The sequence below is a fragment of the Elephas maximus genome, chromosome 22, assembly GCF_024166365.1.
Source record: "Elephas maximus indicus isolate mEleMax1 chromosome 22, mEleMax1 primary haplotype, whole genome shotgun sequence".
Lineage (NCBI taxonomy): Eukaryota > Metazoa > Chordata > Mammalia > Proboscidea > Elephantidae > Elephas > Elephas maximus.
Window position 1 is genome coordinate 390,638 of NC_064840.1, and position 18,871 is coordinate 409,508.

Sequence of the window (18,871 nt, forward strand, 5' to 3'; positions counted from 1 at the left end):
AGGAGCAGGGAAACTTGGCTGTAAAGTTTTCTTAATGATGGGCTTCATTTGATGTGGAGACACTTTTGAGCAATTATGTAAAAGCACTGTGTTAAATAAGGCGGCTTCCAGGTCTTCTCTCGGTTCTGTGTTTTAGCTATCTCTCCTTTCTCACCTAGGGGCTAGATTATGGCTCTAATAATGAATAACAGTAAAGAAATTTGAAAGAAAGAAAGACCCCTAATCCAACCACCATAACATAGTGTGTTTTCATGGTTTATGGAAAGTGTTAGGCCATTTATAAATATTTATTAAGTGCTTAACACTTACATAGCATGTGTTCTACAGAGAACCTCGGATAGTGTACAGAGAAATTTAAATATAGAAAATCAAACACTGTTCATCAAACATCTAAACAATAACAATGTAGGAAGCAGAATAAAAGATTAAGAAGAGAAAATCTCGAGTAATTAGATGTTACAGTGATATCAAAAGAGCTAATACCCTCAGGCCAAAGAAGTCTGGAACCCTGAAAATTTCTACAGTTCCCCCTACTTCCCCAGTGGTGCTATAAATTATTTTTTAGAATATTATGAGGTGTAATCACACACCGAGTCCCCAGTGGCCTAAGTCTTCTCTGAGACTCAGTTGTCTTTTTTATTCCTTAATAGCCCATTCAATATTTGAACATTGAGTGGGCCAATATTGGGCTGAATATTCTAGTGACAGCTTGCATCTGATAAGACTAACTTGGATATGGAAGCAGTCATCATTTTCAGTCACTTACTCTGCCTTGGACACTGTGCTCAGAGCCATGTGACCATCACTTCATTTAACCCACACGACACTCCTGTGGAATAGGTCTGTTATCATCCTCATTTCTCAGTGAAGAAACTGAAGGTTGGGCTACATACGCAGACACAGCCAGCCTGGGGCCCGCACACAGCTCTCTGATGCCACAGGTGCTGCCCTCTTCTGCATGGTCCTGCCTCCTGTGTAGCAGGGGACATGGGATGGTGAGCAGCCACTGGGGCGGGAGGAATGACCTATGCCACACCAGTGCACTCCTTGACGGCCAACACTGAGCCTGAATGTGCTTTCCTGCTTTTTTCAAAAACAGGTATAATTTACATAGTATAGCGTACATGGATCTTAAGTACACACTGGACTTCCCCGTACTTGTGCAGGTGACCGTCCAAGGTCACTCCTCAAGGAAAGGCTGTCCTGCTGACCCTGACCGCCTTGATGTACCTTTCCTATTCACTGTCATTGACTCTTGCCTTCATTTCCTCCAGCGTCTTGCTGAGTGTGGTTGAGTTGACTGCTCACTCTTTTCATCTGTAGTGTTCTGCAAGGGGGCGGAGTAATTACTGATGAAGAGGAAACCTCTAAAAAGATAGCTGACCAGATGGACAACATTGTGGACATGCGAGAGTATGATGTCCCATACCACATCCGCCTTTCCATTGACCTGAAGATCCAAGTGGTGAGTGGGCCAGGTGAAATCCAGGGCTGTTTCTTACATGAGGGCCCTGTATGCCAGGAGATGATACTTAAGGACAAATCCACAGAGAAACAGACTTCCCTGGATGTGGGGCCCTTTAGTTAATGCATTACACATCCCACAGGCTCACTGGTATAACGTCAGGTACAGAGGCAGTGCCTTTCCGGTGGAAATCACCCGCCGAGATGACCTTGTTGAACGACCTGTAAGTACTGTCTAGATCTCTGTCCTGCAGTTTCCACTTGCTTTCCTAAGGCTGTGTACCACTGGTCTACAGAGATCAAAACCAATGCTGAAAGATACATTTGATTCAGAGATTGGTTTGGCTCTTTTTTAAAAGAGCTAGGGAGCTATAATTTTTCCATCAGTTTCCAGGTATAGTTTTATTTTGTACCTGAACATTACCATGTGATGTCAATATCTGAGCTAGGCTGGGTTTGAACATCAGAGGAAAGCCGTGACTTTGGAGGTTGATGGTGAAATGACAAGGTAGAAAAGCGTTGGATTTATCATGGGAAGTCCTTGCTTCAAGTACAGCCACTTAACCTTAGAAAAGTCATTGTATTGGGTTTTCCCATTTCTGAAATGAAGTTGTCAACTTCTGGACCGCAGTCAGCTGTCAGTGTTGTTGTAAAAAGTCAAACTGAGGTGTAACACGTTTTAAACAACTTTGAAACTAGAGTTTTCTGTAATGCCAGGCCTTTACTCTTAACCAGCTGCTGTAGTCTTTGCTTGTTACATGTTTAAATTAAGTTTCCATGCCATCAGTAGGCATGGTACTGCTGACGCAGGTCAGTCAGTCCCTGGGCATCTGTCCCAGCCCTTTCCGAACCTGTCCCAGTGGCGGTTTGACTCTTGCTTTCAGAAACTGGGCGTTTGAGCAGGCCGGCGGTTGGGTTTGGGACTAACCCGGGTGTTCAGAGGTCAGATTGGTGTGTAGTATACTTTCTGTACTTTCAGGACCCTGTAGTTTTGGCATTTGACATTGAAACAACCAAATTACCTCTCAAGTTTCCTGATGCTGAGACTGACCAGATTATGATGATTTCTTACATGATTGATGGGCAGGTGAGTGGCTTGGCTTCTTGGAGATAGGCTCCATGGGGACAGGGACCTTGTCTGGCCCCTAGAAATAAAGCAGTGTCTGCTGCGTAGTTGATACTTGCTGGGTGGATAAATGAGTGGATGGAGTCCAGGAGAGTGAATAAACGAACCATCCGGACATCCAGCTTGTCCCTCCTGCTGCTGACAGCACTGGGGGGCCAGGGAGTACTTCTCCGCTTTGGGAGCTCATGATGCCTTCAAGTTGCTGCAGATGTTTTTTGTCCTTCCAGAGTTTCTGGGTGGAGTGTTGAGGGCTGTACCTTTGATGTTGCTGTCTCTAACGTTGCTGCTGCTAAACCTTACCAGGGTTACCTGATCACTAACAGGGAGATTGTTTCGGAAGATATCGAAGATTTTGAGTTCACCCCCAAGCCAGAATATGAAGGGCCGTTCTGTGTCTTCAATGAACCTGATGAGGTAATAGGTGCCACATGGGAAACTGCCCAAACATCATGGGGTGAAATGTGAAGAGGAAACGTTGTGATGGGTTTGAGGCCCCCTGGCATTCATTCGGTCAGAGCCAAAGCTCCCTGCACCTGGTGTTCAGCCATGTTGCCTTCATAGTAGAGACTGGGCTGGGTGGGAGTAAAATGCTGACATGTGTAGCTTTTTCCACACTCTGAGAGTGGGATCTGAGACATCTAGAAGGAGAGAAAAGAAGACCCCTGACTGCTGTCCTGTGTTGGGTTCAGGTTCATCTCATCCAGAGGTGGTTTGAGCATGTGCAGGAGACCAAGCCCACCATCATGGTGACCTACAACGGAGACTTCTTTGACTGGTGAGTCTGAGGTTTTATGTGTGAGTACGTGATGGGCATCTGGGAGGGAGAGGGGGCCAAGAGGTTTTCCTCATTCTGCTTAGGGGGAAGATGGGTATGAGGGGTTGCTAGAGTCAACACTGAGAGCCCTCAGGAGCAGGCTTCCTTGTCTGAGAGAAGGCAGGGGGAGGGGAAAGCAGACAGACTGCCCATGTGCCTTTCCATCGTTCTGCCCCCAGGCCATTTGTGGAGGCCAGAGCGGCTGTGCATGGACTGAGCATGTACCAGGAGATAGGGTTCCAGAAGGACAGCCAGGGGGAGTACAAGGCCCCCCAGTGCATCCACATGGACTGCCTCAGGTACGCCCGGGGGGAATAGGGGTGGCAGTGCCTGCAGGTCATCACAGAGCCCCACCGGGGGATTTCGTGAGGGAGGCCCAGAGGGCCAGGGCGTGTCGGGGTGACAGCTTCCAAACCTCTTAGGTTATGAGAGGAGTGCGGCTGGGAAAAGCCACTCTGGGTGACCTCAGGGCTCAGCGCTGCTCGCTGCAGCATCTTGCAGAGATGGCTTGCTAATCATGCATTTAATTAGCAAGTGTCAGCCTCCAGCTTGAAGGGGAAATGCCCAGGGGCTGAGGAAGGATGTGGGGTCGGAGAGGGGTGGGGAGTCGGTGTGGGGTGGGGCCAGGGAAGATTTGGGGACCCAGAAGAACACGGAGGACGCGGGAGTATGCGGGGCAGACAGAGATGGGGAGCATGGAGTAGAGAGCGAGGGAGGGTCTTTTGTAAAGAAGTGATGGGGCTGGGTGTCTCCGGCTGAAGGAGAGGAATTTGGCCCAAGGGGACCCCACAGAGCTTACAGATAAGCCTTGGTGTGGAGGGGGAGCGGACCAGGCAGGCGCTGGTGGGGGGGTGGCCACGGAGCGAGGTCGGGTCGGGGGAGCAGCAGGGAGATGAGGAGCCTGTCTCAGTTGCCAGTTTCTCGTTCTGTAAAATAGGGGCTTAGTCACTTGCTGGGGTGAGAGGTGAGATGAGAGGCTGGAAGAAAGGCTCTGCCAGTTTCTTGTGATTTATGGGTGCATCTGTGAAGTTAACTAGGCCTGAGATCAGATGGTTCTTGTCGGGGGCTGGTGTGGGAGGCCTGTGTCAGTCTCTGTGTCGTGTCCAGCTCTGCCTGTTCTGCTGTTTCTGGGTCCATGTCAGAGTAACCTGCAGCCTCCATTCTTGTTTCATCCCCAGGTGGGTGAAGCGGGACAGTTACCTTCCTGTGGGCAGCCACAACCTCAAGGCGGCCGCCAAAGCCAAGCTGGGCTACGACCCTGTGGAGCTGGACCCCGAGGACATGTGCCGGATGGCCGCCGAGCAGCCCCAGGCATGTGAGCCACTTGGCACTGTGGGGCCCTGTGCTCCAACGTGGGTGCCCACCCGTGCCCACCTGTGCCCCTCCACCAGGATTCCTGTGTCCTGCCCTGCTCCCTGTGAGCTGCTGCCAGCCGGCATGCTGTACCTCTCCCAGGTCCAGCTTCCAGGGCTTCTGTGCTACCTGAGCTCTGGTTGGCACGGCTGTCTGACAGGTCTTTAAGTTAGTATCTCTCCTGCTCTCCCCTCAGACCCTGGCCACGTACTCGGTGTCGGACGCAGTGGCCACCTACTACATGTACATGAAGTATGTCCACCCCTTCATCTTCGCGCTGTGCACCATCATCCCCATGGAACCCGATGAGGTCAGTGCCATTGTGGCTGGCTGTCCTGCACCCGCCAGGCCCTCCTGAAGCCGTTGGCACACAGATATCTCTAATGTCGTTTGGGAACCCATAACCATAGGAGACAAAGCTTATGGCAGTTTCTTTTAATTGTGAAAATACACAACAAAATCGATGCCAACTCCACAATTTCTACACGGACAGTTCAGCGGCACTGATTACGTTTTTAAAGTTGTGCACCCATTGTTGCTATCCTTTCCCAAATCACCCCACCACCATTAACATATCCTCAATCCCCCCTAAGCAAAAACTTGACATTTCTCCCTCTCTTCCCCACCAACCACTAGTAATCTTTGGTTTCTCTATATCTGCCTGTTTCCTATGAGCAAGATTGTACAGTATTTGTCCTTTTGCCACTGACTTTTTTCGCTCAGCGTGATGTTTTCAAGGTTCACCTATGTCGTGGCCTTCATCAGGACTTCCTTTCCTTTTATGTCAGAGTCAGGTTTGATACTTTTCTGGTGCTTCTGTGACTTTGTCTGCAAGTCAGGGCCTTAGGTGTCAGGTTTGGGAAACCTGGCTTGTTTCGGCTCAAAACCTTCCTGCCTCTTCCCTCCAGGTGCTGCGGAAGGGATCAGGAACTCTGTGTGAGGCCTTGCTGATGGTCCAGGCTTTCCATGCCAACATCATCTTCCCCAACAAGCAAGAGCAGGAGTTTAATAAGCTGACGGACGATGGCCATGTGCTGGATGCTGAGACCTACGTGGGCGGCCACGTGGAGGCCCTCGAGTCAGGCGTGTTCCGCAGCGACATCCCCTGCCGGTTCAGGATGGTGTGTCTTTCCCCGCCAGTTCTCAGACTTGGGTCCCCCACCTTTTTCTATACTGGATTTGAGATGGTCCACCCCTGGCCCCCAGCCTCCAGACCTGGGTCCCCCACCTTTCCTTTTGCTAGGACCGGCCTGGGAGCCACAGGAGTGGAGTAAACACAAAGTCCTTTCTCCCCAATCTCTCCCGGCCCCTTGCTGGCTCCCTGCTTACCTTGTGTAACCACATATTGCCCTGCCCTCCCCACGACTTTAGTTGGTGCTTCCAGGGCCTGCTGTGTATCGCAGACGAGTCCTGGTCCTCCCGGGGCAGGTGGTCCTGATTCTATCCGGAACATCTTGCAGTGCCCAGCGCACAGCAGGTGTTCCATGCATGCTGACTGTGGCATCATTTCTGATTGCTTGGAGGTGGGCTAACACAGGTGGGTTTCGGTTTCATGGTGCATCTTTGTCATTGTGCTAGAACCCTGCTGCCTTTGATTTCCTGCTGCAGCGGGTCGAGAAGACCATGCACCATGCCATCGAGGAGGAGGAGAAGGTGCCCATGGAGCAGGTCACCAACTTCCAAGAGGTAAAACCTGAGGCCCAGTGTCTACGTGTTGCTTTGAGGTGAGGAAGCAAAGGCGGGAGATAGGAAGAGCTGGCATTCTTGTGCCTGACCTCTCAGACTGGCTTCTTTCCATAAAATAAGTGCTGGTCCCGTGGACACTGAGACAGGGCACAGGGTCCTTCTGCCAAGGTGCTTGTGCTGGAGGACAGGGCTGTGGTGTGGTTGAGGAGGTGGCCCAGTGTTCCCGGGTGTCTTAGTCATCTAGTGCTGCTATAACAGAAATACAAGTGGATGGCTTTAACAAAGAGAAGTTTCTTCTCTCACAGGCCAGTAGGCTAGAAGTCCGAATTCAGGCCACCAGCTCCAAGGGAAGGATTTCTCTAGGTTGACTCTGGAGGAAGGTCCTTGTCATTAGTCTTCCCTTGGTCTGGGAGCATCTCAGAGCAGGAACCTCAGGTCCAAAGGTCGCACTCTGCTCCTGGTGCTGCTTTCTTAGTGGTATGAGGTTCCTATGTCTTTCTGCTTGCTTTTCTCTTTTATATCTTAAAAGATATTGGTTTAAGACACTATCTAATTTTGTAGACCTCATCAATATAACTGCCGCTAATCCATCGTATTACATCATGGTGATAGGTTTTACAACATATAGGGAAATAACATCAGGAGATAAAATGGGGGACAGTCATAGAAGGCAATCCTGACCTTGCCAAGTTGACAGATGCTTTGGGGGACGCGATTCAATCTATGACACTGGGGTAGGAGTGTTGATGGAGGAGGTGACAGATGACCAGGCTGTGGGTTGCACAGTGATGTGGGTGACACAGAAGGAAGAGGTCTTGCAGACGGGGGGCATGGTTCCACGGTGGCAGGCCCTGGGAATAGGCAATGGGCGCAGGCCTTGGGGACGGGTGGTGGGCACGGATCCAGGGTGGTGGGCCTTGAGGATGGGCTATGGATTCAGGCCTTGGGGATGAGCAATGGTGGTGGGCCACTCTGCCAGCTCTGGGTGGACACTCCCTGGCAGATGGCTACCCTGTCAGTCTGACAGCCACTGTGAGTGTGGGCTTAGCAGGCACACGTGGGCTCACTTGCACAGGCCTCCTCGGAGTTCTTTCCTAGCCCTGATAGCTCTTGGAGGGGGGGCTGCTACTCCCCATGGATGCGCACCTCATCTGGGTCTGTTCTTTCTTGAAGGCGGCCATGTTTCTGGAGCCCTGGGTGGCATCTTCGTGGCTGTCCTACATGACCATTCTGTTCCTTTGGTCTCTGACTCTGTTATTTCCTCCTCTGTAGGTCTGTGACCAGATCAAGACCAGGCTCACCTCCCTGAAAGATGTTCCTAATCGAATTGAGTGCCCCCTTATTTACCATCTGGACGTGGGGGCCATGTACCCCAATATCATCCTCACCAACCGCCTGCAGGTGAGCTTCTGTTGTGCCCAGCACAGTTGGGATTCTCTCCATCCAAAACCCTAACTCTTCTTCCTCCTCTCTTTGTCCCCCAGCCCTCCGCCATGGTGGATGAGGCCACCTGTGCTGCTTGTGACTTTAACAAGCCTGGAGCAAACTGCCAGCGAAAGATGGCCTGGCAGTGGAGGGGCGAATTCAGTGAGTGTTGGGGGGACGCAGGGTGCAGGGCCAAGTTCAGTGAGCACCTGGGAAGGGAGCACTGGGGGGAAGCAGAGCAACCCTTTGTTGCAGTCCCCTCTGCCCTGCTGCTTCCTCTCCAGTGCCGGCCAGCCGCAGTGAATACCACCGCATCCAGCACCAGTTGGAGTCGGAGAAGTTCCCTCCCCTGATCCCAGAAGGGCCCACCCGAGCATTTCACGAACTGTCCCGGGAGGAGCAGGCCAAGTATGAGAAGCGGAGGCTGGCAGGTGAGCCACGTGGCCATCCACGCACCACAAAGCCCCTGGATGAGGCCTTCATTGTGTCACATGTCCCCCAGATGTGGACTTCCATGCACTGTGTGACCTCTGGTCATGGCCTTCCACATGCTGCATGGCCCCAGACGTGGTCTTCCATGAACTGTGTGTCCCACAGACGTGGTCTTTCACGAGCTATGTGTCCCCCAGATGTGGTCTTCCACAAGCTGTGTGTCTCAAAGACGTGGTCTTCCACGAGCTGTGCATCCCTGGATGCTTTGTCTCCCCCAGGCTTTGGGGCTTCACAGCTGAGGTCAGCAAAGCCTCAGTGCCCCTGTGGCTGAGTCCTAGAAGGTAGCAATGTCGCAGGTGAGTGTCACACCCTCTCCACGGTCTCGATGCGTTCCAGATTATTGCCGGAAGGCATACAAGAAGCTCCACGTCACCCGGGTGGAGCAGCGCCTCACCACAATCTGCCAGCGGGAGAACTCCTTCTATGTGGACACGGTTCGCGCCTTCCGGGACCGGCGCTATGAGTTCAAAGGGCTGCACAAGGTCAGGTTCAGGATGCTGTGGGGTGGACCAGGGAGGCCAGAGCAGAGCTCATTTCCCAGATGAGAGACCTCACTTGGTCTGTCTGGGCCCTCGTGGGCCCTCACTGGGATGCGCTGGTCTGGGCTCTCTGACTGGGTGCACACACACGGGCAGTAAAGGTACTGGACTCCTATTGTTGCTTTAACTTTGAATAATTAAGGGCAAAAAGGAAGAGGCAGCAGTCTATCTGACCTGAGGCCTCCAAACTGTTTTTGAATGATTATTTTTGAAGTAAGTGTTTGGAATGGGGTTAGGAAGTGACAGCTGGGTCATCCATCCATTTTGTAAATAAAGGTTTATTGGAACGTAACCATGATGCCATCTGTGGCTGCATCCACATTATAGCAGTGGGTTGAGCAGCTGCCATGGAGACTGTGAGGCCATACTCCTGAGGCACTGACCATTGGCCTTTTAAGGGAAGGCTTGCCGATCTCTGATTTTAGGGGAAAAGGATATTCAGTCTTCACTATACTGTTTTTCAAGTTTTTTGTAGATTTGAAACTTTTCAAAACATTAAAAAGTTGGGCCATTGAGTGTGTCAACTGTGAGATGGCAGAATGTGTTGGCCACTCAGCCTCTCTGTGGCCTTCAGGTGTGGAAGAAAAAGCTGTCTGCAGCGATGGAGATGGGTGATGCAGCTGAGGTGAAGCGCTGCAAGAACATGGAGATCCTGTACGACTCCCTGCAGCTGGCCCACAAGTGCATCCTCAACTCCTTCTATGGCTACGTCATGCGCAAGGGGTGTGTGTGGGCGGAGGCCCCCCCAGCCTCTGGAGCTGGGCGTATGGGGGACGTGATGAGCACACGTGGAGTAGACGTACGGAGGAGTGACTGAGGGTTGGGTCGGGGTGTGAGGAGGGGGAGGGGTGACACAGGCTCACACTTGGCAGTGCAGTTTGCTGAATTGGGGTAAGGCAGGAGCAGGGGGTTGGTGAGGAGAGCAGGAAACGAGCTGACTTTGGGGCACCTGGGCACATCATTGTGCATATGCAGGCTGGAGACGGCAGCGTGGTAGCTGTGACTCAGTGCGTCATCACTGGGGAGCACGGAGGGGCTGGGTGGATGCATGGAGCACATGGGGGGAGGCGGAAGAATTCTCGACAGGAGACACAACCCTTCAGAGAAGTCAGGAAAACTGGGAGGGGGGTGTGAAAGCCAAGGTGAGGACGTCCCTGGAGGGAGAGGGGTGAGACCCGTGTGAACAGCGTCATTGGATATCATGGTCAGGAGGTCATTTGTGACCTTGGAGAGCAGGTTTGGAGGCGCAAAGGTGAGGCTTAGCCAGGTGGACTGGGGATGGTGGGCTGTGTGGAGGGAGACGGGATGTCTGGGCGGGGGATTGTTTGTTGTTTTAACGACTGTGTCTAGATCATGTTTAGTGCTAAGAGGGTAGAGGTTGCAAATGAGAGGCAAGAGATGGGTGGAGAGCAGCTTCCTGGGGAGCAGGGGGGCTAGGGTCCAGCGAGGGGGGGTGTAGTCAGGAAGCATGGGCTCTGTTTTCTCTGAGAAGTGGGAGACAAGGATGGGCTGAGGGAGTGACAAGGGCAGAGAAGGATGAGACAGTACTGGGAGAATGGGACGCTCACTCAGAGGTATGGACCTTTGGGTGGTGGCAGACGCCTATACCACCCTGCAGAGAGGAGGGCCACCTGCTGTTGGGCAGCACACCGCCTCCTTCAGGGCCTCAGCTGTGCCACATCATAGGGTGAGGAATAGGGGGTGTCCTCGGGGCAGAGCCAAGGTCCTCGTCAGCTGTCTTGTCATGCTTCAGAGGTAACTTGGCTGCTTTCGTTGCCCCCTCTCAGCACCCTCTCCTCCATAAAAAAAGAAAAAACCTATTGCCATGGAGTTGATTCCGACTCATGACTCTGGTGGCATAGCGGTTAAGAGTTCAGCTGCAAACTGCAAGGTCAGCAGTTTGAATCCACAGGGCGCTCCTTGGAAACCCTATGGGGCAGTTCTAGTCTGTCCTGTAAGGTCACTATGAGTCTTCCTTCCATAGCTCTTAAACTTTCTGTAGGGAAGCCAGGCGTCTGCCTCCTTGCCTGCCCCTGAGCTTTGCTGTCCCCCTGCTCCCAGGGCGCGTTGGTACTCCATGGAGATGGCCGGCATCGTCTGCTTCACGGGGGCCAATATCATTACCCAGGCCCGGGAGCTCATTGAGCAGATTGGGTGAGTGTTGTGGAGTAGGGCTGAGAAGGAGTGAAAGCTCTCTGGTTGGTGGAGATATTTGTAGTGTTTGTGTGCTCGGTGCACCTCGGGCATGGTCTATTCTCGGGGGTGGAGGCTACAGTCTGCTCCATGGGCCCATGTTTGTCTCTTCTGCAGGAGGCCCTTGGAGCTGGACACAGATGGAATATGGTGTGTCCTGCCCAATAGTTTTCCAGAAAACTTTGTTGTCAAGACTACCAACGTGAAGAAGCCCAAGGTGACCATTTCTTACCCTGGGGCCATGCTAAACATCATGGTCAAGGTAAGTGGCCTCCTGGCGGGGGCTGGGTCTGTACCATGAGATTGGATGATTTCCTGGTGCCAGCATTTTGAAGGGGACTTGGAAGGACGATTTCACTGGCTCTGAAAATGGCTCAAACTGGCCTGCTCACCTTCCTAATCTTAGGCCACCTACCTCACCTGCTCAGAGTTTTTCTTTGGCCTGAGGTTCCATAGTCTGAATGCTGTGTTCAAAACTGACTGAATTAGGGCTCCTCTTTCTCTTTCAGCTGAGAATGCAGGTTTTTTAGCTTTTCGTTTTGAAATAATTTTAGGCTGCTAGTTGGAAAAACAGGACAGAGTGTCTGTGTTACACCCTTTATCCAGCATTCTCCAATGTTAACGTTTTACACAGCCAAGGCATGATTGTGAAAATTAAGAAATCTACTTGGGTGCAATAGTGTAGCTATCCCCTAGGCTTTATTTGGGATTCCCCAGTTTTCCACTGTGGTCCTTTCTCTGTCCCAAGATCCCACACTGAGCCCGGTGACTGGAATATGTGGGTGGTTTGGGGTGGTTTCGAGTGACCTGCCCTTCCCCGCTGGCTCCAGGAGGGCTTCACCAACCACCAGTACCAGGAGCTGGCAGAGCCCTCTTCGCTGACCTACGTCACCCATTCTGAGAACAGCATCTTCTTTGAAGTCGACGGGCCCTACCTAGCCATGATCCTCCCGGCCTCCAAGGAAGAAGGCAAGAAGCTCAAAAAGAGGTGGGAATCTCGCAGCCAAGGGCATGGGTTGAGGTGGATGGATCAGACCTAACAATTCCAATCAGGAACATGAGCCGGTGCCAGGGCAGTGACAGGCCTTGGTTCTTTAGTTCCTTTTTGTCTCTGATTGAGCCATAGTTGGAGAGGTGTAGACACTGATGCCACTGGCTTTTGTTCCCCACCTGCTGTTTTGGTTCTGAGGTCACAGGCCTTTGAATCACGGCTATGTCTGAGAAGCATAAATTTCAGGGGTGGAGGGGCAGCTGCTGCCGATGGTGGTAGAGGGGGTGAAACGCAGTTCACACCCGGGCTTTCTTCACGGCCCTGCCTGCTTGGTCCCTAGGTACGCTGTGTTCAATGAGGATGGATCCCTGGCGGAGCTCAAGGGCTTTGAGGTCAAGCGGCGCGGGGAGCTGCAGCTGATTAAGATTTTCCAGTCCTCGGTGTTTGAGGCCTTCCTCAAAGGCAGCACGCTGGAGGAGGTGTATGGCTCGGTAGCCAAGGTGGCCGACTACTGGCTGGACGTGCTGTACAGCAAGGTGAGGACCACCATCCTCCTGACTACCATCCCCCATAAGGGAGCAGGCTTAGATCACCAGGTCAGTGAACTCCGTCTTTATCACTGCAGTGCTGTTTGTCCATGCCTCTTTCTCTAGGCAGCCAACATGCCAGATTCGGAGCTGTTTGAGCTCATCTCTGAGAACCGCTCCATGTCTCGGAAGCTGGAGGACTACGGAGAGCAGAAGTCGACCTCCATCAGCACGGCCAAACGCCTGGCCGAGTTCCTGGGCGACCAAATGGTCAAGGATGCAGGGCTGAGCTGCCGCTACATCATCTCCCGGAAACCCGAGGGCTCGCCTGTCACGGAGAGGTAAGAGCTCCAGACCCCCAGGCTCCTGAAGACCTGAGTGCTAAACCCGTGGCTTGCCTCCATGGAGATCTACTTTTCTTTTTGGAAGTAGATTGCCAGGCCTTTCTTCCTAGTCTGTCTTCGTCTGGAAGCTCTGCTAAAATCTGTTCACCATTAGAGCAGCGTGCAGACCTCCACTGACAAACGGGTGGTGGCTGCGCATGAGGTGTGTTGGCTGGGATTCAAACGTAGGTTTCCTGAGTAGAAGGCGAGAATCCCGCTGCTGAACCCCCACTACCCCGGGCAAATAGCTCTGCTGATAGTGGTTGAACGCTGAGACCAGGCCTAGTGGCCAACAGTGGAGGGATTGTGCATGAAACCCTGGTAACTTTAATACAATGGAGTGTTACTTAGTTATTAAATATGGTAAATATTGGATGCAAGGTGTAGTTTGTAGGAAATGGCAATGCTAAATAAAAGCGTAGGTCACAAACTAGGCTGTGTGTCTTGCTTCTATCACTATGGAGTGGGTGACACCTGAGAGCTTATCCCTGACCTAGGGTGTTCACACAGCCCATGAGTGTGCCTTCTCCTCACCAGGGCCATCCCCCTGGCCATCTTCCAGGCAGAGCCCACAGTGAGGAAGCACTTTCTCCGGAAATGGCTCAAGAGTTCTTCCTTGCAGGAGTTTGATATTCGGACGGTGAGTGCCGATTTTTTCATCTACTTTTCGGAGTTTAGGAGGGAAGCAGGCTGAGCAGAAGACACCTGACTTGGGTCATCTTTTCTGCCGGGAGCCTTGCCTCTGGACTGCCTCCTTTCTGATACTCCATGAGTAACTGAGGAAGTGGTGGCACTTGAGGACAATTTTAAAATGCTAAATGCAGGAGACGTTCTTAAACCCTTCTCTTGGATGGAGTGTGGCTCGGGGTTTGAGGGCTGGCTCTGACACTTTACTTGCTCTGTGATCATGGGCAAGTCATTAAGCTGTGTGCCTCAGTTTCCTCCTCTGTGAAATTGGCACCTGTCGCCATAAAATTTCTAAGAGGGTGCAGACAAAGCTTGGCTTGTAGTAAAGCTGATAGATGGTTGCTGCTTCGCTGTTTTTCTTTTATACACCCCATCGTTGCCTGCTCCTACATGCCTAGATTCTGGATTGGGACTACTACATCGAGCGACTGGGAAGTGCCATACAGAAGATCATCACAATTCCTGCAGCTCTGCAGCAGGTGAGGCAGAGAGCCAGTAAACACACAGATTCTGGGCCTGGGCTGGACGTGGTCAGACCACGTCCACCGACCTGTGCCGTCTGTGTGCAGGTGAAGAACCCGGTGCCGCGAGTCAGACACCCCGACTGGCTGCACAAGAAGCTGCTGGAGAAGAACGACGTCTACAAGCAGAAGAAGATCAGCGAGTTGTTTGTCCTCGAGGGCAAGAGACAGGTAACGGGCCGGCCGGGACAATAGGCTGTGGGTTCAAGTGTTAACCAGGCTTTTGTGGGCCCAGGCCTGCACCAGCTTGCCCGAACTTTAGTGTCTTTTTTTTTTTTTTTCCTTTATTGTGCTTTAAATGAAAGTTTATAAATCAAGTCTGACTCTCATACAAGAATTTATAAACACCTTGCTATATACTCCTAATTGGTCTCCCCGTAAAGAGGCAGCACACTCTTTCCCTCCACTCTCTTTTTTTGTGTCCGTTTGGCCAGCTTCTGACCCCCTCTACCCTCTTATCTTCCCTTCAGACAGGAGATGCCAACATAGTCTCATGTATCTACTTGATCCAAGAAACTCATTCTTCCCCAGTATCATTTTCTATCCCATAGTCCAATCCAATCCCTGTCTGAAGAGTTGGCTTTGGAAATAGTTCCAGTCTTGGGCTAACAGAAGGTCTGGGGACCATGACCTCCGGGGTCCTTCTAGTCTTAGTCAGACCATTAAGTCTGGTCTTTATTACGAGAATTTGGAGTTTTATCCCACTGCTGTCCTGCTCCCTCAGGGGTTCTCTGTTGTATTCCGTGTCAGGGCAGTCATGGGTTGTAGCTGGGCACCATCTAGTTCTTCTGGTCTCAGGCTGATGTAGTCTTTGGTTTATATGGCCCTTTCTGCTCTTGGGCTCATAAATACCTGTGTCTTTGGTGTTCTTCATTCTCCTTTGCTCCAGGTGGGTTGAGACCAACAGGTGCATCTTAGATGGCCGCTTGCTAGTGTTTAAGTCAGTGTCTTTTTATGGTAGAAATGATCAAAACTTTGAGCAACCAAAGTTATATGGAGGCCCTAGGCATCATATTTGGGCAAGAAAAAGAAATTAAAAGTTTAAGAATTTAAATGAAGGCAAGTTATTTGTGGAAAGTGTGATAATTAACAGAAAATGTTAAGGTACCTAAAAATTGTTGGAATTAATAAGGCACGAACGAGACAAGGCCAATATGTAAAAACGTATAGCTGTCTTATGCATTAGAGACAATTAGAGAAAAAAAAATTTTAGTTTAGAAGCTGTTTTTTGAACAGTGCTAATTACAATAGGAACAAATAATATACTAAAGAATAAATCCATGGTAACAAAGTGTGTATGACTTTTCATGGAAAAATTATGCAACCTTATTGAAGCATATAAAATGGAGCCTCTGGGTGGTAGAAATTGTTAAGTGCTCAACTTTTTACGCATAAAAAAAGTCACCTAAATAAGTAGAGAAGTATACCATGTTCATGAACGGAAGGACTCAATATTGAATACGGCAGTTTGCCCCAAATTAATAAAATTTAATGTAAAATGTTCTCTGGATGAAATTTGACAAACTGATCTTGAAGTTCTTATTAAGAGTAAGGTTAAGAGTAACCAGAACAAATTTAAAGTGTGAGGAGGGAGGTGTACCTTACCAGATGACACGGCTCACTTTAAGTCCTTACAAGTTGAGACAGTAGACCTATAGAACGGAAAACCCCCAGACACAGGTGTCAGTGAGAGCTTGGCGTATCACACATCAGGGAGACAGTGGGCTGCTTAAGAAAAGTGTGTTGCTACTTATGGTATATATTTATGAATAAGTAGTTGCTCGTTGCCATCAAGTCAATTTTGACTCATGGTCATCCTGTGTGTGCAGAGTAGAGGTGTGTTCCATAGGTTTTTCAAGGCTGTGACCTTTTGGAAGCAGATTGCCAGGCCTGTCTTTCAAGGTGCCTCTGGGCGCCTCTCGGCTAGTAGTCAGGTTCTTAACCATTTGCACCATCCAGGGGCTCCTAGATGAGTAGTAAAAGTATAAAAGTGTATGGAGAATGATAGATGCAGCTCTCAAGGCAGTAGTTACCTTTTGGTGTGAAGGAAAGAGAGAGAAAAGGATAAAAAGTTTAGTTGTTTTTTTGTAATGTTCTATCATAAAAAGGAAGTTCTGTAAAAGATGTGGTGAGATGTAAACGTTTACTTCATGGTGGTGGCAGGTACGGGGGAGGGTGACGTTATTGGCTACACATCTCTGCTTTGCACTATTAAAAAATAAAAGTAAGAGTCTACAAATGCATGTGTTTTGTGCATTTGTAGATTGTGCACTTATGATAGAGTTCTAGAGGTGGGCTTTGCGGAGACCAGAGTTGGCATTTGGAAGACTCAGTTGGTCATTCCTAGGTCGTAATGAACCAGGCTCCAGAAGGCAGTCGGAGCCCTGGACCTCCTGACGTGGAAGACTTCGGCCTCATGAAGCCTCCGCATGCAGCAGTTCCTGTTGTTACTAGAAGGAAGCGGGTCCTTTGGGAGAGCCAGGAGGAGTCCCAGGAACTGGAGCTGACAGTGCCCTGGCAGGACATCTTGGGACAACCCCCTGCACTTGGTACCACCCAGGTAGGGCACCTTGGAGGTGTGGCCTACCTAGGACCCACTGAGCATCCAGGCTTCACAGTGCAGGGAACCAAGCTGGCCTCAGAGACAGTTTGGAAAGTTGACTGCCAGCGGGTGTTCTCTGTCTCACAATGTGCGAGCTCTTGTGTCTGTCTCTTCTCTTGACCTGCTCTTGCTCCTTCCAGGAAGAGTGGCTTGTGTGGCTCCGATTCCACAAGAAGAAGTGGCAGCTGCAGGCCCGGCAGCGCCTTGCGCGCAGGAAGAGGCAGCGTCTCGAGGGCACTGAGAGTGCACCAAAGGCTGGAGCACTCCGCGAGGGGCCCACCACGGCCCTGGGAAGCTTCCTGCGGAGGACTGCCCGCAGCATCCTGGACCTCCCCTGGCAGATAGTGCAGGTGTGGAGAGTGTGTGGGGGGGGGTGCCCAGCGCAGCTCGCAGTGCCAGGAGCTGGGATGCAGAGCCATCCTGCTTTGGGGGTGGAGAAAGGGCAAACCTGTGGTGTCCTGGCTCTGCATTGGGCTGTGTGCTGGGGCTTTGGGAGTGGCCCTGGTCACAACGCTCAGCACTTGTGATGAGTTAGGGCCTTCTGTGCTTTGTGCCTAGATCAGCGAGACCAGCCAGCCCGGCCTGTTCCGGCTGTGGGCTGTCATTGGCAGCGACCTGTACTGTATCAGGCTGAGCATCCCGCGTGTGTTCTACGTGAACCAACGGGTGGCGAAAGCAGAGGAGGGGCCCTCATATCGCAAGGTACCAGCGGCCTGGTGTGGTGGGGTCCTGTGGCTTCTCCACAGGTCCAGGGCTGGGTAAGGGGTGGGCAAGAACATCAAAGGCATGCTGCAACATGGTAGGGGAGACAGGTGGAGTGAGCATGTGTCCTGAGTGAGGTGGCAGAGCCTCAGTTGCAAGTGTCTCACTGGGACAGTGTGAGAGTCAGCGGACACGGGGTCTGTGAGGCAGTGGGCACGGAGCCTGTCCTGCCCTGCTCCAGCTCCAGGCACGGGGGGGTTGGAGGGTTTTCTGCAGATCTCCTTAGAAAACTGGGCATTTACCTCATCGTAGGGAGAGGGTGTGGGGCTCCTTTGTATCGAGTGGCCAGTTTCCCACCAGTGTGAGCTCATCTGGACATTTCTGAAAGTGTCTAACCCTTTCAGATATCTGCCCGCTTTCCAGGAATTTTCATTCCTCACCCTAGCCCCATGTTTTTCTTTTTTTTAAAGTGATTTCTTTGCCTTATTTCAGTAGGATTTCTGGAGAGAAGGTAAACGTTTGGGTTCCATTTGCAGTTCTGAAGCCATGGGGGTGTGAGGGGAACACTGAGCCGAGCTAGGGGTCCTAACACTTATGTCCCCAGGTAAACCGCGTGCTCCCTCGTGCCAACGTGGTCCACCATCTCTATGAGTACTCGGTGCCTGAGGACATGTACCAGGAGCACATCAACGAAATCAACACAGAGCTGTCGGCGCCGGACATTGAGGGCGTCTATGAGACTCAGGTAGAATCATCAGCCTGCTGGCGGGGGTCCAGTGGGGGCTGCAGCATGAAGGAGGCGTACAGGATGGGTGGGATGGTGGAGGTCATGGACTCACCCCACAGGCAGAGTGTCCGTGGTCGAAGTCCTGACTCAACCCTTGCCCGTCTGTCTATCTGTACCTCCCAAGGTGCCACTGCTGTTCCGGGCCCTGGTGCAGCTCGGCTGTGTGTGTGTGGTGAACAAGCAGCTAGTGAGGCACCTCTCCGGCTGGGAAGCAGAAACCTTTGCCCTTGAGCACCTGGAGATGCGTTCTCTGGCCCAGTTCAGCTACCTGGAACCAGGTAGGGTCCATGCTGGCTGCCCTATTGCCCAGCGCTGCCTCCTACAGACTAAAGGTCACAGTGTTTTCCTCCGCAGGGAGCATCCGCCACCTCTACCTGTATCACCATGCGCAAGGCCACAAGGCGCTCTTTGGGGTTTTCATCCCCACGCAGCGCAGGGCATCTGTGTTCGTGCTGGACAGGGTGAGTCTGGGGCCTGCAGTGGGGTGGGCTATATCCGTGAGCAAGCCCAGGTGCAAACATGGTGTTGAGTCAGAACCGGGGTTGCGGGGGCCCACCTCTGCTCTGCTCCACTCCGCAC

At 51.6% G+C, this 18,871-nt stretch overlaps 1 protein-coding gene across 6 annotated transcripts in view; it reads left to right on the plus strand.

The window, feature by feature from the left end:
- Positions 1–18,871, plus strand: part of POLE (DNA polymerase epsilon, catalytic subunit) — a 54,725-nt gene that overhangs the window by 6,210 nt on the left and 29,644 nt on the right. For 3 of the 6 annotated variants that reach the window (XM_049866303.1, XM_049866307.1, XM_049866308.1), the window contains exons 7-35: positions 1,324–1,465; positions 1,608–1,688; positions 2,444–2,551; positions 2,894–3,004; positions 3,280–3,365; positions 3,584–3,703; positions 4,583–4,715; positions 4,954–5,067; positions 5,666–5,878; positions 6,336–6,443; positions 7,716–7,844; positions 7,928–8,030; positions 8,153–8,299; positions 8,697–8,842; positions 9,474–9,622; positions 10,961–11,053; positions 11,210–11,354; positions 11,923–12,080; positions 12,424–12,619; positions 12,737–12,951; positions 13,531–13,633; positions 14,079–14,159; positions 14,250–14,372; positions 16,549–16,761; positions 16,944–17,153; positions 17,362–17,505; positions 18,110–18,250; positions 18,417–18,570; positions 18,647–18,753. In XM_049866303.1, coding sequence (XP_049722260.1) covers positions 1,324–1,465; positions 1,608–1,688; positions 2,444–2,551; positions 2,894–3,004; positions 3,280–3,365; positions 3,584–3,703; positions 4,583–4,715; positions 4,954–5,067; positions 5,666–5,878; positions 6,336–6,443; positions 7,716–7,844; positions 7,928–8,030; positions 8,153–8,299; positions 8,697–8,842; positions 9,474–9,622; positions 10,961–11,053; positions 11,210–11,354; positions 11,923–12,080; positions 12,424–12,619; positions 12,737–12,951; positions 13,531–13,633; positions 14,079–14,159; positions 14,250–14,372; positions 16,549–16,761; positions 16,944–17,153; positions 17,362–17,505; positions 18,110–18,250; positions 18,417–18,570; positions 18,647–18,753 — 3,973 coding nt within the window. The other 3 variants (XM_049866305.1, XM_049866304.1, XM_049866309.1) reach the window with 3 other exon arrangements.